Source organism: Salvia splendens, chromosome 10, assembly GCF_004379255.2.
Source record: "Salvia splendens isolate huo1 chromosome 10, SspV2, whole genome shotgun sequence".
Lineage (NCBI taxonomy): Eukaryota > Viridiplantae > Streptophyta > Magnoliopsida > Lamiales > Lamiaceae > Salvia > Salvia splendens.
In genome coordinates, this window is record NC_056041.1 from 10,501,894 (window position 1) to 10,517,634 (window position 15,741).

The following is a 15,741-nucleotide window of genomic DNA, read 5'->3' on the forward strand; positions in this document are numbered from 1 at the left end:
ATTTGATGTAGACATTGTTTTATCTTTATAAATTTGACTTAATCTCCTAGTGTCAATAATAACAAACTCATAGTACAAGTTTGGCTTACCGTAAGCATCTAATACTACTGTAAAATTAAATTCAATAAAATGCATGAGAGCATAATTAAGTGGTACACGAAATGACTAATATAAGTCTACTTTCTGATTATATACTTATGTAAGTTTTTTGAAATAAAGAAACCCCCACAATTTCTAGAAAAAAAAAAGAGAAAAGAATCTTACATGCTGTAATTGACAATCTGCTCTCCACCCGTCTTTATCATCCACCACCACTCTGCTGTGCCACAACAATCATTCCGACGATGGCATGAAGTTTGAGGTTAAGCTTGATTTAATTAACCTTTTTATTCATACTCTTTGCTCTCCAAATTGGGGTGTGATTGTAATTGGTAAATTGAGGTGTTTTTATACTTCTTCACACTTGTATGTTTTTCAATGAGGTTGGTGTGTTTTTATACCTCTTTTTTTAATCATGCATGTTAACTGTGGTTATCGTTCCTCTGTTTGTATATGAGTTCGAATTGGTTAATTTGTAATTGTAACAATTGGCGAGATGAATTTTATCTTCATTACAGAAGTACTTGATGATTGATCTCACCCACCAAGTGTTTGTAGAATTGCTTGTTATGCTCTACTTTGTTGGTCTTACTTTTTCATCGTTTATCAGGTCTGAATGAGCTTAACTATCCACTGCTGTAAAACTAAAAATGGAAATTGAAGAACAGAGTAATACCAACCGGAAAGGTAACTTCTCAGATTTTTGCTATTTCTGATGTTGATGCATATAAGGTTTATGCTAGGTTTCATTTGTTTTGTGTGGGAATTTGGGATACGCAAATTTGTTATTTCAGCTAAGCATGGAAATGTCTGCTAAGAAGAATATGACTTGTCCCAGTCCATCATAATGGCACAGACCATAAATGCATGTTATTTGAAACAGTTTGCACACTGTATTTACGACCATGAATGCATCCTTTTATTTCCTTAGCAAGAAAAGTAAGAAGTCACGAGTTAGTCCAACGACCGATCTATAAGAGAAACATGCTCATATGTATATGAAAGTCTCACTAGTTGTACTTGCTTTCCTAAGATTACAAATGGCTAGCACTAGGGATTTCATCGGGTGGAATAAGAAGAGGGATTCGGTAGATAAAAACAAGTCTCATGATTAGTTGATGAACAAAAAGAGAATTTCTGGAGGGAAGAAGTTATTTTGTCATGCTGCCTTCTCCAATGGAATTTATTGTGCTTCTATTGGTTCTTTTCCAAACTATGAATTACACTGCCTTGTATGATTAACAATGATAAAATATTAAGTTTTTCTTGTTATTGCCTTTTGAAATTGCAATAGGGGATGATTTTGATGAGGAGCGAGATCAATCTAACACCGACAAAGAACAGGGTGCAGTAGTTTATGATTTTGCTCATAAATATGATGATTCTCGTGCTGAAAAAGAACAAAGTAAGATACACGATGAAGGTAATATCTATATTACAGTTTTACTAACTTGATGAAAATAAACATGCATGAATGCAAAAAGATAAAGATACTAATGAATATAAGACCAGTCTTAATGTTATTATGTTTCTCTTAGAGTGAATGATACTTTTATTCTAGAAATTGATACTGTGAACATACATGATAGTATTTGATAAGGTAGCTTTATTTGTTATAGGTGATAATACATGTTTATCTGGTTCTTTGGTGGGTCTCAAGAGAGAAAAAGTTGAAGATATATATGATTTATATTGCAATCATGCTCTTGAAATTGGGTTTAGAGTTAGAAGATCAACTTCAAAATATAATGTTGCTGGGGTGTTGGTTCATAAATGGATGGTGTGCTCATGTGAAGGAATTAGAAAGGGTAGAACCCCTAGTTCAACAAATGAAGGAAAAAACAAAACTACATTCATCACACGAACAAATTGCAAGGCTTCCTTGAAGGTTAAACTGAATGCAGATTGTATGTATGAAGTAGTTGATCATAACACAGAACATAATCATCCACTTTCTAGAAAAGAATGGATTTACATGCATTGTTCTCAAAGACCAGTTAACATTGAGAAGGCTATTGTTATTGATGATATGATCTCTTCTGAAACCAGACAAGTTGATTCACTTAGATACATAGCACATGATGTTGGGGGTGACCATGTAAAAATAAATTCAATAGGAGGGGATGCACAGGCGCTAATTGACAATTTGTACCAACAAGTTGTTGAGGATCCAGAGTTTTTTTTAGAATTAAGTTAGATGATGATGGCAGAATAAGTAGTATTTTTTGGAGAGACTCGAAGATGAAAGAGGACTATATGATATATGGAGATGTTGTTGTCTTTGACACAACACATAGAACTAATAAGTATAATTTGATTTGTGTACCATTTGTCGGGATAAATAACCATTGGAAAAATGTTATGTTTGGTTGTGCATTTGTGACAAATGAGAAGACTGAGTCATTTGAATGGTTATTTGAGGTTTTCAAGAAATCTATGGAGGGTCAAAGTCCTATGACATTGTTTACATATCCAGACCAAGCAATTGGGAATGCAAAGAGAAAGGTTTTTCCTACGACGATGCACAGGCTGTGCATATGGCATTTGTACCAAAGTGGAGTAAATGAGTTTGAGAAATTAAAAGCTAACAAGTTCTTCCATGATGCATTTCAGAAGTGTTTAACTGGGTGTAGAAATGGAGATGAATTTGAGAAGTGCTGGAGCTCCATGGTTTCAATCTACGGATTACAAGACAACTCTTGGTTTAAAAGGCTGTATGATTTAAGACATAAGTGGTCCACTGCATACAACAATGATATCTTTTCTGCTGGGATTCTATCTTCACAAAGAAGTGAAAGCACAAATACTACTATAGGATTCAATGCAAAAGAGACAGCCAACTTGAATGATTTGTGTATCATCTTTAAGAATATAGTCGAGCGTTGGAGAAGCAACGAAAGGAATGATGAACTCCAATGTTCAAGAGAAAAGCCCACCTCATGCTTACCATTGACTGGATTTCTCAAGCATGCGTCTGAGGTGTATACTAAGACCATTTTTAAAGATTTTGAAAAAGAATTCCTGAAATCCATTTCCACCTCAATCAGGTTCTTATCTGAAGAACATGATGTTAAACTTTATTACGTAACCGTGGCTGATGAGATCACATCTTACCAAGTGAATTTTAATGCAGTGGATTTTTTGGTAAGTTGCTCATGCAAGAGATTCGAGGAATGTGGACTATTATGTTGCCATTGCTTGAGAATTATGCATGTTCATTCTATACCTCAAATACCAGAGTGCTATATTAAGAGAAGATGGACAAAATTCGCCAAACAAGATTTATGGGATAAATCTGTATCAGGGAGGTTTGAGAAGGGTAAAAATTCAGCTACTTGGAGGCAGAAAATGGTGAAAAAGTATTACAATCTTGTTCTAAAGGACCAAGAAAATGAAGAGGCAAGAGCAATCATTGAGGATGGATTGAATGCTATGACATCAGCTCTTGAGGCACTGGAGACTACATGGCAAACAAGGAAGGCAACGGATGAAACTGAAATTTCAAGCTCATCTTATGATATGTTGGATCCTTCACATTCGAAGGGACGAAAACAAAGAACAGATCATCTTCAGAAAAGTAAGAAGAAGAAGACTAGTGATGCATCAGATTCCAATCAATGAAAAGAAGTTTGGCACCAGAACTCCTAATTAGACATTATTTTTTGAAGTAAGTTGTTTTAGAACAATTTTCCTTACATTAAACTGTACTTCCTGTTTTTGTGCTTCTTATATGACTTTTATTTATTTGATGGGAAAATACATGAATAACAAAAAGGTATGATCCATCCATATTGATATGTTTGTTGCATAACCAAAATTAAATTACTTATAGGATAATCCATATTTTCATTATTTTGTCTTAGGATACAAAGATGTTTTTGTAATTTAGTAGTCGGTATAATTGATGATATTTTTATTTATTACGTATTACATGGCCTCACAAAAATAAAAGAAGAGATAATTTAGATCTTCAGAATAATTACATGCCTCACACAACCCTAACCCTACTAACTAGTAACCACAAGGCACAGCTCATAACTACCCTCCCAACTTTAAGTCAAAAGCATCTCTCCAACCTTTCCCTTTGGCATCTGCCTTTGCCTTTTCCTTTTTCTTTTCCTCAACACTCTTGCTAGTTGCAATACATTCATGTGCTTCCCCACACAAAAAAAAAAAAACAAACACACAAAAGTAAAGCTTCTAAACTGACTTTCATCAACTAATCGAAACAGACATCAAAAGAAATTATATATACATCACAAAAAATATAATCATTCTAAAACAACTAGGCATGCAAAACATATACCGACTACTACTATTCCTCACTTTCCTCCAAAAACCAAAGCCAACCTAGTTTTCCATTTTCTTTCTTTCCAAATGACTGAAAAACTAAACTCATTTATTAACTACCCACTCCTACCTCGGACCCGAAAGCTCCATGCAATGAGCATCATAGTCGTCATCCATGGTGTTCGTCATCCCAAATAAGCTTGACTGATCATGGTCAAGCTCCTCATGGGAATGAGACTTGCTCTTGCCTGAGAAGCTTCTAGTGGTATGAACGAAGCTGTGGGAAGCCGCCCATTTCTCGGCCAGGCCATCGCCCTCCAGCATCCTTACAACTTCGGACATCCTAGGACGATGAGCGGGCAAGTACTGTGTGCAAAGCAGAGCTACCTGCAGCATCTCCCCTACCTCAATCTCATCGTAGCTCATCCCCAGCTCTCTGTCTACCATTTGCTCCACTTTCTTTTCTTGCTGTATTCTCTTAACCTAAGACAAACAAACACTTACATTACGAATATGTCAAGAAATTAAAAAAAAGGACAGTTGATAGAAAATGTTGTAGATATGTGGCATGATGAAATAGGTTAGTACTTAGTACCCATTCTAGCATAGCTCCTTTCTGGTTGGATGATTTCCCAAACTCGAGGGCTCTCATTCCGGTGATGAGCTCCAAGAGTAGGATGCCAAAGCCAAAGACGTCGGTCTTCTCAGATGACTGGCCCGTGGAGAGGTACTCAGGTGCAATGTGGCCAACCGTGCCACGTACTGCTGTGGTCACATGGGATTCGCCATGATCCAGCAGCTTTGCAAGCCCAAAATCACCCACTACAGCCTCATAGTGCTCATCTAGCAGCACGTTTGCAGCCTTCACGTCCCTGTGGATTATCTTCGGATCACACTGCTCGTGGAGATACAGCAGTCCCCTTGCAGCTCCCACTGCAATCTTCTTCCTCGTCGTCCAATCTAGAGCCGGTTTCCCTGTGTCAAAGTGAAAAGCATTTCTTTAACACCACACGTGTTTCAGACAGAAATCCTACATAGGATCCTTTTAAAATCTCAATGTCCTAATTTACATGACAAATCCATTACATCAAATTAAAGCAGATAGTCTGATATCATGAAACAGATTCATTGCAGTTGAAATGGGCCCTATAAAGATCACAGATGATGATTTTCTTCTGTCATGTTATAACAAATAAAGCAGCTTAGGAACCAAAATCAAACAAATAAAGCAGCTTAGGAACCAAAATCAAACCACTAACTATTTGCCTTTTACCTAAAAAAGGGCTTAAAATTCACATGCCTCTAAGTCTGTATGCCACGCTCCCATTAGACATATAAGGATACACAAGAAGCCTCTCGTTTGGGGTGGCACAGTAGCCTATTATACGAAGCAGATTGCGATGAACTGCTAAACTGATCATCTCTAACTCAGTTCTGAACTGTGATTCCCCTGTAGTTCCCGTCAAGTCTTTCAGTCGTTTAACTGCCACCACGGCCCCATCTCCCAGCTTCCCTCGATACACATTGCCAAATCCTCCAACCCCGAGTATGTTCTTCAAGCTGAAGTTGTCAGTAGCATGCTGCAGCTCTTTGAATGTAAAGTTCCTAAGGTTTCCTAATCTTGTAAGATCAAGGTCATCTTCTTGCACATCTGCAAACATAGTTTTATGAAATTTACTATACAAGACAACAAACGTGTGAGTTTTCAATGGAATGCATTGAAAGATCAATCCACCTGTGAGATTTAAAATGCATTCCTTCGTATTCTTGCTTCTTCTCCAGATGAGAAACCCGAACACAGCGATTAGAACACAGACAAAGCCTAGGCTCACTCCTAGTGCAATTCCTAGTCTCTTTGAGTTGGTTCTTTCTGGAAAACACGAAAATAAAGAAAAAGATGCCTTGATTATAGCAACTTCCTGCATGCACACAAAACAGAGAATCACTAACAAACCTGAAGATTGAGTTCTTGAAAATGCAAGGGGGCTAGCAAGATTTGATCCAGAACATTTTTCAGAAGAGTGGCTTCCACAAATTTGAGGATTTCCCTGAATACTGCCACGGCATAGTACTAATTACTAAAGGCATGAAACAAGTGCAAGAAGCCAAGCAAACTGTACAGAATTCTTACATGCATGCATAAACCAAGATTTTCCATAATATGATAGTAACATAAGTATGAAAGTAACATGATGATTAAGTGGAGAAATTCTGCAAAAGGAGAACATACTTAAATGATTTTGTGGGAAAAGTGGGCACAGGTCCACTGAGATTGTTGAAGGACAAATCCCTGAAATATTTCAACCAAAATTCACATGTGAAACCAAATCTCCACCCTGATTTCTATATAACAACAAAATCTAGTATGTACAAAGAAATTGAAGCAAAAAAAAAAGTGAGATCAATACTCACAAGAAAGCAAGTTGAGGAAGACTGGCCAAGGACAGAGGAACAGACCCACTCAAGCTATTGTTGTTTAATCTCCTGTCCATGACAAGACAAATAACAATAACAGCAGCACAAATATAGTTAAACAAAACATGTAGCAACAAAATCATAAACATATTTTTTTTTAAATGATGAAGCAGTGAAAGGAAAATAGAAACTCACAGATACTGCAAATGGTTCAAGAAACCAAAGGATTCAGGGATATGTCCAAGCAGCTTGTTGTTGGAGAGATCCAAGGTTTGAAGATTTGGAAGATAGCCTAACTCTTTGGGAATGCGCCCAGAGATATTGTTGTTTTGCAGCAATCTGCATTGGGAATTTCAAAAGGCAAAAGCGACAATCACTTCCAAAACTCAAACCATTAATTTATTGGAAGGGAATCCAATTCCAACCAGAAATTAAAAAAAAGGAAAAGAGTTGGGTGTTTACACTTGTTTAAGATTAGTGAGATTTGCAATCATCCAAGACAAGGAGCCTGATAATCCCTGGCTAGGCGCTCCGCTGCAAAAACACACATATTGTCAAAATGAATGTTGAAGGAGGAGAAACAGAGAGAGGGTGAAATCTCATCTCACAGGGCAGTGACGAGGTTGTCGGAATTGCAAGTAATCATGGACCAGCTGCAAGGATCGACGGAGTCTTCATCCCAGTTGGTGAGAGCTCCATGTGGATCATTCAGACCTTGCCTTATTGCAGTAAGAGCTTCAACTAATTGAAAGAAGAAGAAAAAAAGTAAAAATAGTTAGTGAAATAGTAAAAGATAAACATGAATGGATGAGTAAAATACCTTCAGGATTTCGAGGCTCGAAAGAAAGGGTGGAGGTGAGGAAGAAGAGGAGAAGAATGAGAGAGAAGGAGCAGGAGCAGGTAGACATGATCAGAGCAGCCGCACTTCACAACATCTCTTTCACTGAAACCATCATGTATTTCGAATGTTCTGTTTTTAACTCTCCCTGTGTGTATATATATGTGTAAAACATGGTAGCGTAGTATAGTAGAGTATAAAGTGGGTATCTTTTAGTGTGTGCAAATGCAAAGCATTCTGTTTTGAGTATTTTTAGACGCGCTTTATTGATACCCTCCATTTGAATTTCTCGCTCTCGCTCTCGCTCTCGCTCTCGCTCAACAAAATAAAAAACAAGGAAGAAAAGAAAGGTGCATTCTCTGTTAATGCGTGTGTGTATGTATGGTCTGTACTAAAAAGATACTGACATCTCCTTCTCTCTCTCTCTCCCCTTTTTCCAAAGCTTGTCTTTTTTTCCCTTTTCTCCCTAAACTTGGGTTAAACCCTCGCTAACTACCATGGCTGGTTCCTATCCACACTTTTTGCATTTTCTCCTTCTCTCTGCTGCTTTATTCCACTTTTTTTCCCCTAAATTTGGTTCCTCACGGTGTTTGTGTGTGAGAGAGAGAGATAAAGTGGTTATGAGGAAGAAGAAGTCATTAGTTGGAATCGATTAAAGTTAAGTGCGAGTAGAAAATTGATTAATTAATGAAGCCTAACTATCAAATTGTTTCCCATGCCATGACCATCAAATGTGAGTATTCATAAATTATCCCCACAAATATAAAACAAAGTACTTTTCTTTTTCAGTGGAGATTTGACAATGGAGATTTAACCTAGCTCTCTTTTATGTACTCCATAAATTAAGGTTTACAATTACCTATGTATCAATACACCCCCTTGAAATTGACCATAGTATTGACTTAAAGATTTGTAAACAAATAAAATAATTTTGTTTTCACTGGATGTTCATATTTTAAGTTTGATAGATCAAATCACGACACTCTCTCTATCCATTATTAATGGTAGTTATTTTTTTCAATTTGGATTTGTTCACTTTCATTTCATTTTCTTGTTTTAATATAGATTTTTGATAAGATTGGTATCTAAATATATAAACAAATGTATATAAGCAATATGCTATATATTTTGGGTGAGCATTTCCATAAACATCAAGCTCGTTTAATCTATAGTTACAATAATTTGTTTAATTTTATATAGTTAGTTTGATTCTAAGGTTATCTACATCTCTGTCTCAATACCGTCTCATCCCTTAACTATTCATGGGCCCCACTGCACCTTTTACCCCATCTTTTAACTAAGAGACAGCACCTGCAACCCTTCATCTATTAACCATCTCATCTCTTAACTATTCATTCAATTTCATTTTTTATTTTTATTTCCAATAAATTCAATTAATAAAAGCACACTTTATTAAATAAAAGAAAATTATAATTTAAAATCGTAAAAAAATAAAAAAATACATAATTAAAATCTTAAAAAAATAAAAAAGACATAATTTAAAATATTAGAAATTAAAAATTGCACACTTAAATTATAAAAAGTACTCCGCCGGTGAATCGTCCCCCGAAGGCGGTGGCGGTGCACCCGTTTGAGGAAGGAATACCAAGTTGTCTTGCTAGATTCGCAATGCCGGCAATATGGGCTTGATATTGGTCAGGCGTCATGCGGGAAGTGTCAGTCATCGTGGCGGTGAAGTACATGGACATTAGGGAGGGCGGCGGCGTGCCTTGGGAGCCCGCCTGGCTTGATTCGCCTCGGCCTCTCCCTGCCCGAGCTCTAGCCGCCTTCGCCTCCTTGTTCCCCTGCGGTCGACGTCGTGTACCGGAGGAGCCCCTGCATTGAATGTCGGGAACTCAATCTCTTGTGAGGCATTGCCTTCCCTGCCCTCACTAGATGAGTATTGGCCACCCGCCGTGTGCTTCGTGCATTTCGAGCTCAAGCCCGTGCTGGACTAGACACCGCCAACCCACCTATCAACCTCTTTGACCGAGTGCCAAACATTGGCATATTTGAAATCTTTGTCGGTGTCGGCTTTAAAGACTCGCAAAGCCGCTCTCAGAATGTCGGCTCCACTGGCTCCGCTTTGGTAATTCTCCGCTTCATGCTTGTAGATCCCACAAAATATTTTGATATCTTAGTCGGCTCGCTCAAAATGACTGCGAAGCATCTTCATGTTGCGCTTGAAGGTCCCCGTTGGCTTTTGCTCTTTGTATACGGCGGTGACCTTATCCCAAAAACACTTGCGGGATTGTTGATTCCCGACGATGGGATCGTACGACGTGCTGATCCAAACGTTGAACAGAGTCATCGTCTCCGCGGAGCTCTATGGATGACGGCTACGTCCTCCACCGCCTTGTCCTCCTCATTTTTGGATCCGCGACTAGCAGAGCTTCCACCCCCCGTCCTCCTCCGCCTCCTCCTCTTCTAGCTCCGGTCGGAAGGTTTTTCGGAGTGTGTTCCTCCGGAATATTCTCCCTAATTTGGGATAATCCATGCGTTTGTCCATACCTCGAGGCGGAGGGACGATAGTATGCATCAATTGGAAAAGATGGTGTTTGGTACGCCGGCGTCGACGAGCCTTGGGTGCCCGACGATGAACCGGAACCGGAAGCACCCAAAACATTGTACATGCCCCACAGTCGACAAACGCGTTCAAGTCGTAGCTGCCCTCGCCGCCGGAGTTTCCGTCACCGGATATTTTTGCGGAAATTGGAGAGGATAGAGAGATGATATGATAGTGATGAGAAGAAAAAAAGATGAGAGATAGTGTGTTTGTGTGTAAAATGAAAGAGGTAATGGGAGTAATTATAGAATTTTTTTTAATTCAAACAGTAATATTACCGTTTTAAAATTTTAATTTTAATTTTTTTTTTCAGAAAATCGATTTTAAAAAAATATTTATTGCGTCAACATGACGACGCCCACTTGCGGACCGACGAGTGGGCGTCACGCCGCGCGCCAGAGCTCGCCAGCTTCATCGCCGCACGCGACGGGTGGCCTGCATCGCTATCTCAATGCTGGCTCGTCTCGCCGAGACGAGACCGAACCCGCATTGAGATGGCGATGCAGATGCTCTAATAATGCATTAGAAATTTTAAATATTTGAAAAATCCAAGTACACTATGATTTATTATTTTATTCATTTATTTCAAGTGCATTATAGAAAAAATTGAATAAATTGATCTTTTATTTTAATTAACTTATAGGATTAATAATGTCAATAATAATAAACTATAACTACAGTGGTACTCATAAAGCTCAAATGAAATAGCATAACATTGCTATATACATATTACATTTCAAAATATAAATATTTCCAAAATCTTAAATGAATGAATCCTAATATGTCTTTTTGTTGAACATTCTCAGGAGAGTCAAATCTCATTTCAAGGTACTATTCGTCAAGCAAAAAGTTAGTACTTATATATTGACTCATATTTATAACCCTCAAAACACATTACATTATTCCTATATCAGTAATCGATCACACCTTTCTTCCACATACATTTTTCAATTAAATCACCCGAATCACACATTTGTCTCATGCACCGAGCACCATACGATATATACATCTCAATTTTGTCTATTCATGAAAATACATAAATATATACTGATGATACTCTATCAGGCCATCCACAACGTTGTTCCCCCACCGTTCCTAAACCGTTCCTTAAACTACTATTTGCGAGTCCCACTGTACTTTTTTACTTCATTCCTTAACTAAGGAACGAAACCTGCAACCCTACGTTTCTTATCCGTTCCTTAATCGTTCCTTAAATTACTATTCATTCAATTTCATTTTTTATTTTTATTTCCAACCCAATTCAATTAAAACAAACACACTTCATTAAAATTAAAATAACATTACAACTTAAAATTCAAAAAAATAGAAAAAGATATAATTAAAATCCTAAAAAAATAAAAAATTACATAATTTAAAATACAATTTTATAGAGACAACCAAGAATGAATTTGTCTCACATCGAAAGTGGAACATAAAACATTCAAGGATGTCTCTATAAAATAGAGATAACCAAGAATGAGTTTGTCCCACATCGAAAGTGGAACATAAAACATTCAAGGATGTCTCTATAAAATAGAGACAACCAAGAATGAGTTTGTCCCACATCGAAAGTTGAACATAAAACATTCAAGGATGTCTCTATAAAATAGAGATAACCAAGAATGAGTTTGTCCCACATCGAAAGTGGAACAAAAAACATTCAAGGATCAACCAAGAATGAGTTTGTCCCACATCGAAAGTGGAACATACCACATCAAAAGTGGAACATAAAACATTCAAGGATGTCTCTATAAAATAGAGATAACCAAGAATGAGTTTGTCCCACATCGAAAGTGGAACATGAAACATTCAAGGATGTCTCTATAAAAGAGAGACAACCAAGAATGAGTTTCATAAATTCGCAAGCCCATCAAATATATATGGGCTAATACGAATTTCTAGTATTCATTTATTTGTAAAAATTGTTTTTAAATATAAAAAACAATTTTTATAAATAAAAAATATTTTTTTAAAAATAAATTTATTGCGTCAGCGTGACGACGCCCACTCGCGGGCCGACGAGTGGGCGTCACGCACGACGCAGGGCGAGCCACGTCGCCGAAGCACGTGGCGGCACGGACCGTGCCGCGGGTCGTGCCGTCGGCACCCGGCACGGCTTGGGAACGACACGGAGACGGAACGCACCTCCGCAACGCGTCGCGCGCCGGTTCCGTTCCGCCGGCGCGGAACGCGGGCGGCCCGCGTTGCGGGTGCTCTCAGCTTTCGTAATAGTAGTATATAGATATAAGTATAATTAATAAGAGTGATGCTAAATGGCCATAATGTGGCCGGCCATAAAAAATTAATTTAGTCTATTTACATGTATAAAAAAATTAGAATTATCGATATAAACTTATATGTGTGTGAATGTACTTGTGAGTTGATACTTATCTTTGAATTCCATTACGTAAAACACATTTATATCACGAATTAGTGTATACGTTGAGAAACAATCAAGAAATGACAGTAGTAATAAGTTGAGCAAAAACTACAAAAGAGTAACACTAACATGTTGAGCAACAAATAATGAAGATGATATAAAAGTAAAATTAAGTTGTATTAAACCAAAAATTAAAAAAAAATCAATTTTTTATGTTATTTAATTAATTTATGGCCGGCCATAATGTGGCCGCATAGCTTTATTCCATTAATAATTAGTATACGTTGGATAAAATAATCATCTTCAGTGGAGGTTTCACACGTGTCAATTTTTATATTTTTGGTCACGGAATTTAATGATTGTATTGGTGAACGTGAAAAGACTTTGTAATAAAACAAGAAGAATGTCAAAATTGGGAATGATATGTCCATGTTCTCCGACTCTTTGCTCTATTCAGTAATTGATGCTTCAGAAATGCACCAATTTATATAGTAGTAGTAGTGTTTATTTTCCTTTTAATTGAATGTCAACGTCCAACTCAATTGCATTTTTTTTATAGCAATAGACAATAAATCGTTCACACAATAGTATGTGAATTTGCTAATTTCGTCCATCCACGAGAATGTGCCCATTTTTCTATTTTATGTATCACAGTACTATATTTTATTCTATCATTTCAATTTATTTACAACAAAATAAAAAATAATTGACACACTTTTTTTATATGAGATCATTTATCCACTTACCAACATACCACAATAGAATTTGACGTTGACCACATCTTTTCTTAAAATTATCACTACTTATGAAAATATGTACCCACAAAAAAAAACCATCGCACTATCACGTATCCGCCTAAACATGAATTTGGTCGAGCTATATCTTCAACGACTTGGAAAACGTCTTTAGGGCATCCTATTAAAGAGTTAGAGAAAGATTTGAAAATGTGTGCACAATGCTAGCCGTGACACGGCAACACCATCTTCGCAAAGTATAGATATTTTTCGGGCCGACTTCGCTTCGCTTGCTATAATGTTTGCGATAAAGGTCTACCATATAAGGACTACAATGGGGAAAATTTAAAATGGAAATGAAGTAATCTTTAAATAAGTCCAAAACTTGTGGGAAATTGGAAATGAAAATCTTTGTTGGAGTGCGTTTATTCTTCTATACCGATTCCCATTGGCTGGAACTTGGAATTGATTCATGTATATTCAAGGCATAAATCCAATTTGTGAGGGTAAAATTGTAAAGTAAGAAAGGTCCGTTTTCTCTTTTTAAGCACACCACACCTAGGGATGTCAATCGGGCCGGCCCACCGGGTTTCGGGCCAACCCTACTCGGGTTGCGGGTCAATCGGGTGCGGGCTAATCGGGTTGAGATTTTTTCGGGTTATAAAAGTTCAACCCTAACCCTAAACGCTCGGGTTTCGGGCTGGCCCAGCGGGTTAATCGGGTTGCTACCGATAAAATTAACATACGATTAATCCAATAAATAATGACGAAAATTAGTTATATTTATAAAATATAAATATTTAGTTATGATAAATTTGAGATTTATACTTAAACTCAAACACAAACATGATCAAATACTAATATTTGAGATTTGTGTAAAATAAAACATAAATTTAAATATTTTAAAGCATGTTTTAAAACATGTTTATAAATTTAAATATTTATTAATGAATTAGAAGTTTCTAATTTATTTATTTATTATTATATTAATAAAAATTTAATATATAATTTATATGTTTAATATAAAATTGAATGTTATTTTTTTAGTTATCTATATTATAAAAATAATCAATGAAATTGTCCAATTCGGAGTCAAACAAATAGAACAATAGAAATTTTATCGGGTTTTCGGGCCAGCCCATCGGGTTTTCGGGTCTGACCCTAACGGGTTGCGGGTTAATCGGGTGCGGGCTAATCGGGTTGTAATTTTATCGGGCTAGAAAATTTCAACCCTAACCCTATAAATTTGGCGGGTTATTCGGGTCAGCCCACGGGTTGCGGGCTGCATTGACATCCCTACTTACAACTATGTCTATAATGGGTGGTCACAATTAGGGATGTCAATCGGGCCGGCCCATCGGGTTTCGGGCCAACCCGCTCGGGTTGCGGGCCAATCGGGTGCGGGCTAGTCGGGTTGTGATTTCTTTCGGGTTATAAAAGTTCAACCCTAACCCTAAAAGCTCGGGTTTCGGGCTAGCCCAACGGGTTAATCGGGTTGCTACCGATAAAATTAACATGCGATCAATCCAATAAATAATGATGAAAAATAGTTATATTTATTAAATGTAAAGTATTTAATTATGAGATATTTGAGATATATGATTAAACACAATCATAAACATGATCAAATACTAATATTTGAGATATTTTGTGAAATTTTAATGTATGTTTTAGAAATTTAAATATTTTTTTAGTGAATTTGAAGTTTTAAATTTATTTATCAATTTTTATATTAATAAAAATTTCAATATATAATTTTTATATTTAATATAAAATTGAAAGTTATTTTTTTAGTTATATATATTATAAAATTAATTAATGAAGTGTCGAATTATAAGTAAAAATATTGAATAATAGAAATTTTATCGGGTTATCGGGCCAGCCCATCGGGTTTTCGGGTCTGGCCCTAACGGGTTGCGGGTTAATCGGGTGCGGGCTAATCGGGTTTTGATTTTATCGGGCTAGAAATTTCCGGCCCTAACCCTATAAATTTGGCGGGCTATTCGGGCCAGCCCACGGGTTGCGGGCTACACTGACATCCTTAGCCACACCTATAAATTAAATATTAATACTAGTATTTCTCTTTTGGCCACTAGTAGTAGTAGGCATCTAATGTCATTTCATTTCCCTACTTTATTTCTTTCATAAAAAATTTAAACATTAATTTAATATAATTATTACTATAGCTTAATGTGTGTATATTTTAGATTTAAAACAAAACTGTCTCCTCCCTTTCTCGCTAAAGGGGGAGGTGGTCTGAATTCTCTATTATCCGATTTTGATGATTATCAATACTGTAAAATTTGGTGTTAGCTGCATTCAAATTTAAATCTAACTTCATAAGTGATAAAGTGAATGACTTTTATTTCTTTGAGCGAAACGCATTATTATTATTATTATTATTATTATTATTATTATT

At 36.7% G+C, this 15,741-nt stretch overlaps 2 protein-coding genes across 7 annotated transcripts; one reads left to right on the forward strand and one right to left on the reverse strand.

Annotated features, from left to right (window-relative positions):
- Positions 1 to 224: 224 nt before the first annotated feature.
- LOC121751613 (protein FAR1-RELATED SEQUENCE 5-like) lies at positions 225 to 3,873 on the forward strand. Of its 6 annotated transcripts, none has more exons than XM_042146393.1 (4): positions 225 to 361; positions 710 to 786; positions 1,394 to 1,522; positions 1,719 to 3,873. In XM_042146393.1, the coding sequence occupies exon 4, from the start codon at positions 2,341 to 2,343 to the stop codon at positions 3,718 to 3,720; it is 1,380 nt and encodes a 459-aa protein (XP_042002327.1). In that variant the 5' UTR covers positions 225 to 361; positions 710 to 786; positions 1,394 to 1,522; positions 1,719 to 2,340; the 3' UTR covers positions 3,721 to 3,873. The 6 variants fall into 6 exon arrangements, with proteins under 6 accessions (XP_042002327.1, XP_042002331.1, XP_042002329.1 ...); XM_042146397.1 differs by having other exon boundaries at positions 2,576 to 3,873; XM_042146395.1 differs by having other exon boundaries at positions 1,394 to 1,504.
- Positions 3,874 to 4,330: 457 nt separating this feature from the next.
- LOC121751612 (probable LRR receptor-like serine/threonine-protein kinase At4g30520) lies at positions 4,331 to 8,178 on the reverse strand. Its single transcript, XM_042146391.1, has 11 exons — positions 7,625 to 8,178; positions 7,413 to 7,545; positions 7,267 to 7,338; positions 7,000 to 7,143; positions 6,802 to 6,873; positions 6,620 to 6,679; positions 6,344 to 6,444; positions 6,125 to 6,259; positions 5,690 to 6,040; positions 4,985 to 5,364; positions 4,331 to 4,872 (listed from the first exon to the last, which is right to left on the reverse strand). Exons 1-11 carry the CDS (start codon positions 7,710 to 7,712, stop codon positions 4,516 to 4,518), a joined length of 1,893 nt encoding a protein of 630 aa, XP_042002325.1. The 5' UTR covers positions 7,713 to 8,178; the 3' UTR covers positions 4,331 to 4,515.
- Positions 8,179 to 15,741: the final 7,563 nt, after the last annotated feature.

What these genes read in the sequence shown, in the direction of transcription:
- LOC121751613 (XM_042146392.1), top strand. Translation starts at nt 2,341, where the DNA reads ATGAAAGAGGACTATATGATATATGGAGATGTTGTTGTCTTTGACACA.
- LOC121751612 (XM_042146391.1), bottom strand. Translation starts at nt 7,712, where the DNA reads ATGTCTACCTGCTCCTGCTCCTTCTCTCTCATTCTTCTCCTCTTCTTC. An exon ending in GACAACCTCGTCACTGCCCT is followed by an intron (nt 7,339 to 7,412) that starts GTGAGATGAGAT and finishes GTGTTTTTGCAG; the next exon opens with CGGAGCGCCTAGCCAGGGAT. An exon ending in AAGGAGCTATGCTAGAATGG is followed by an intron (nt 4,873 to 4,984) that starts GTACTAAGTACT and finishes TGTTTGTCTTAG; the next exon opens with GTTAAGAGAATACAGCAAGA.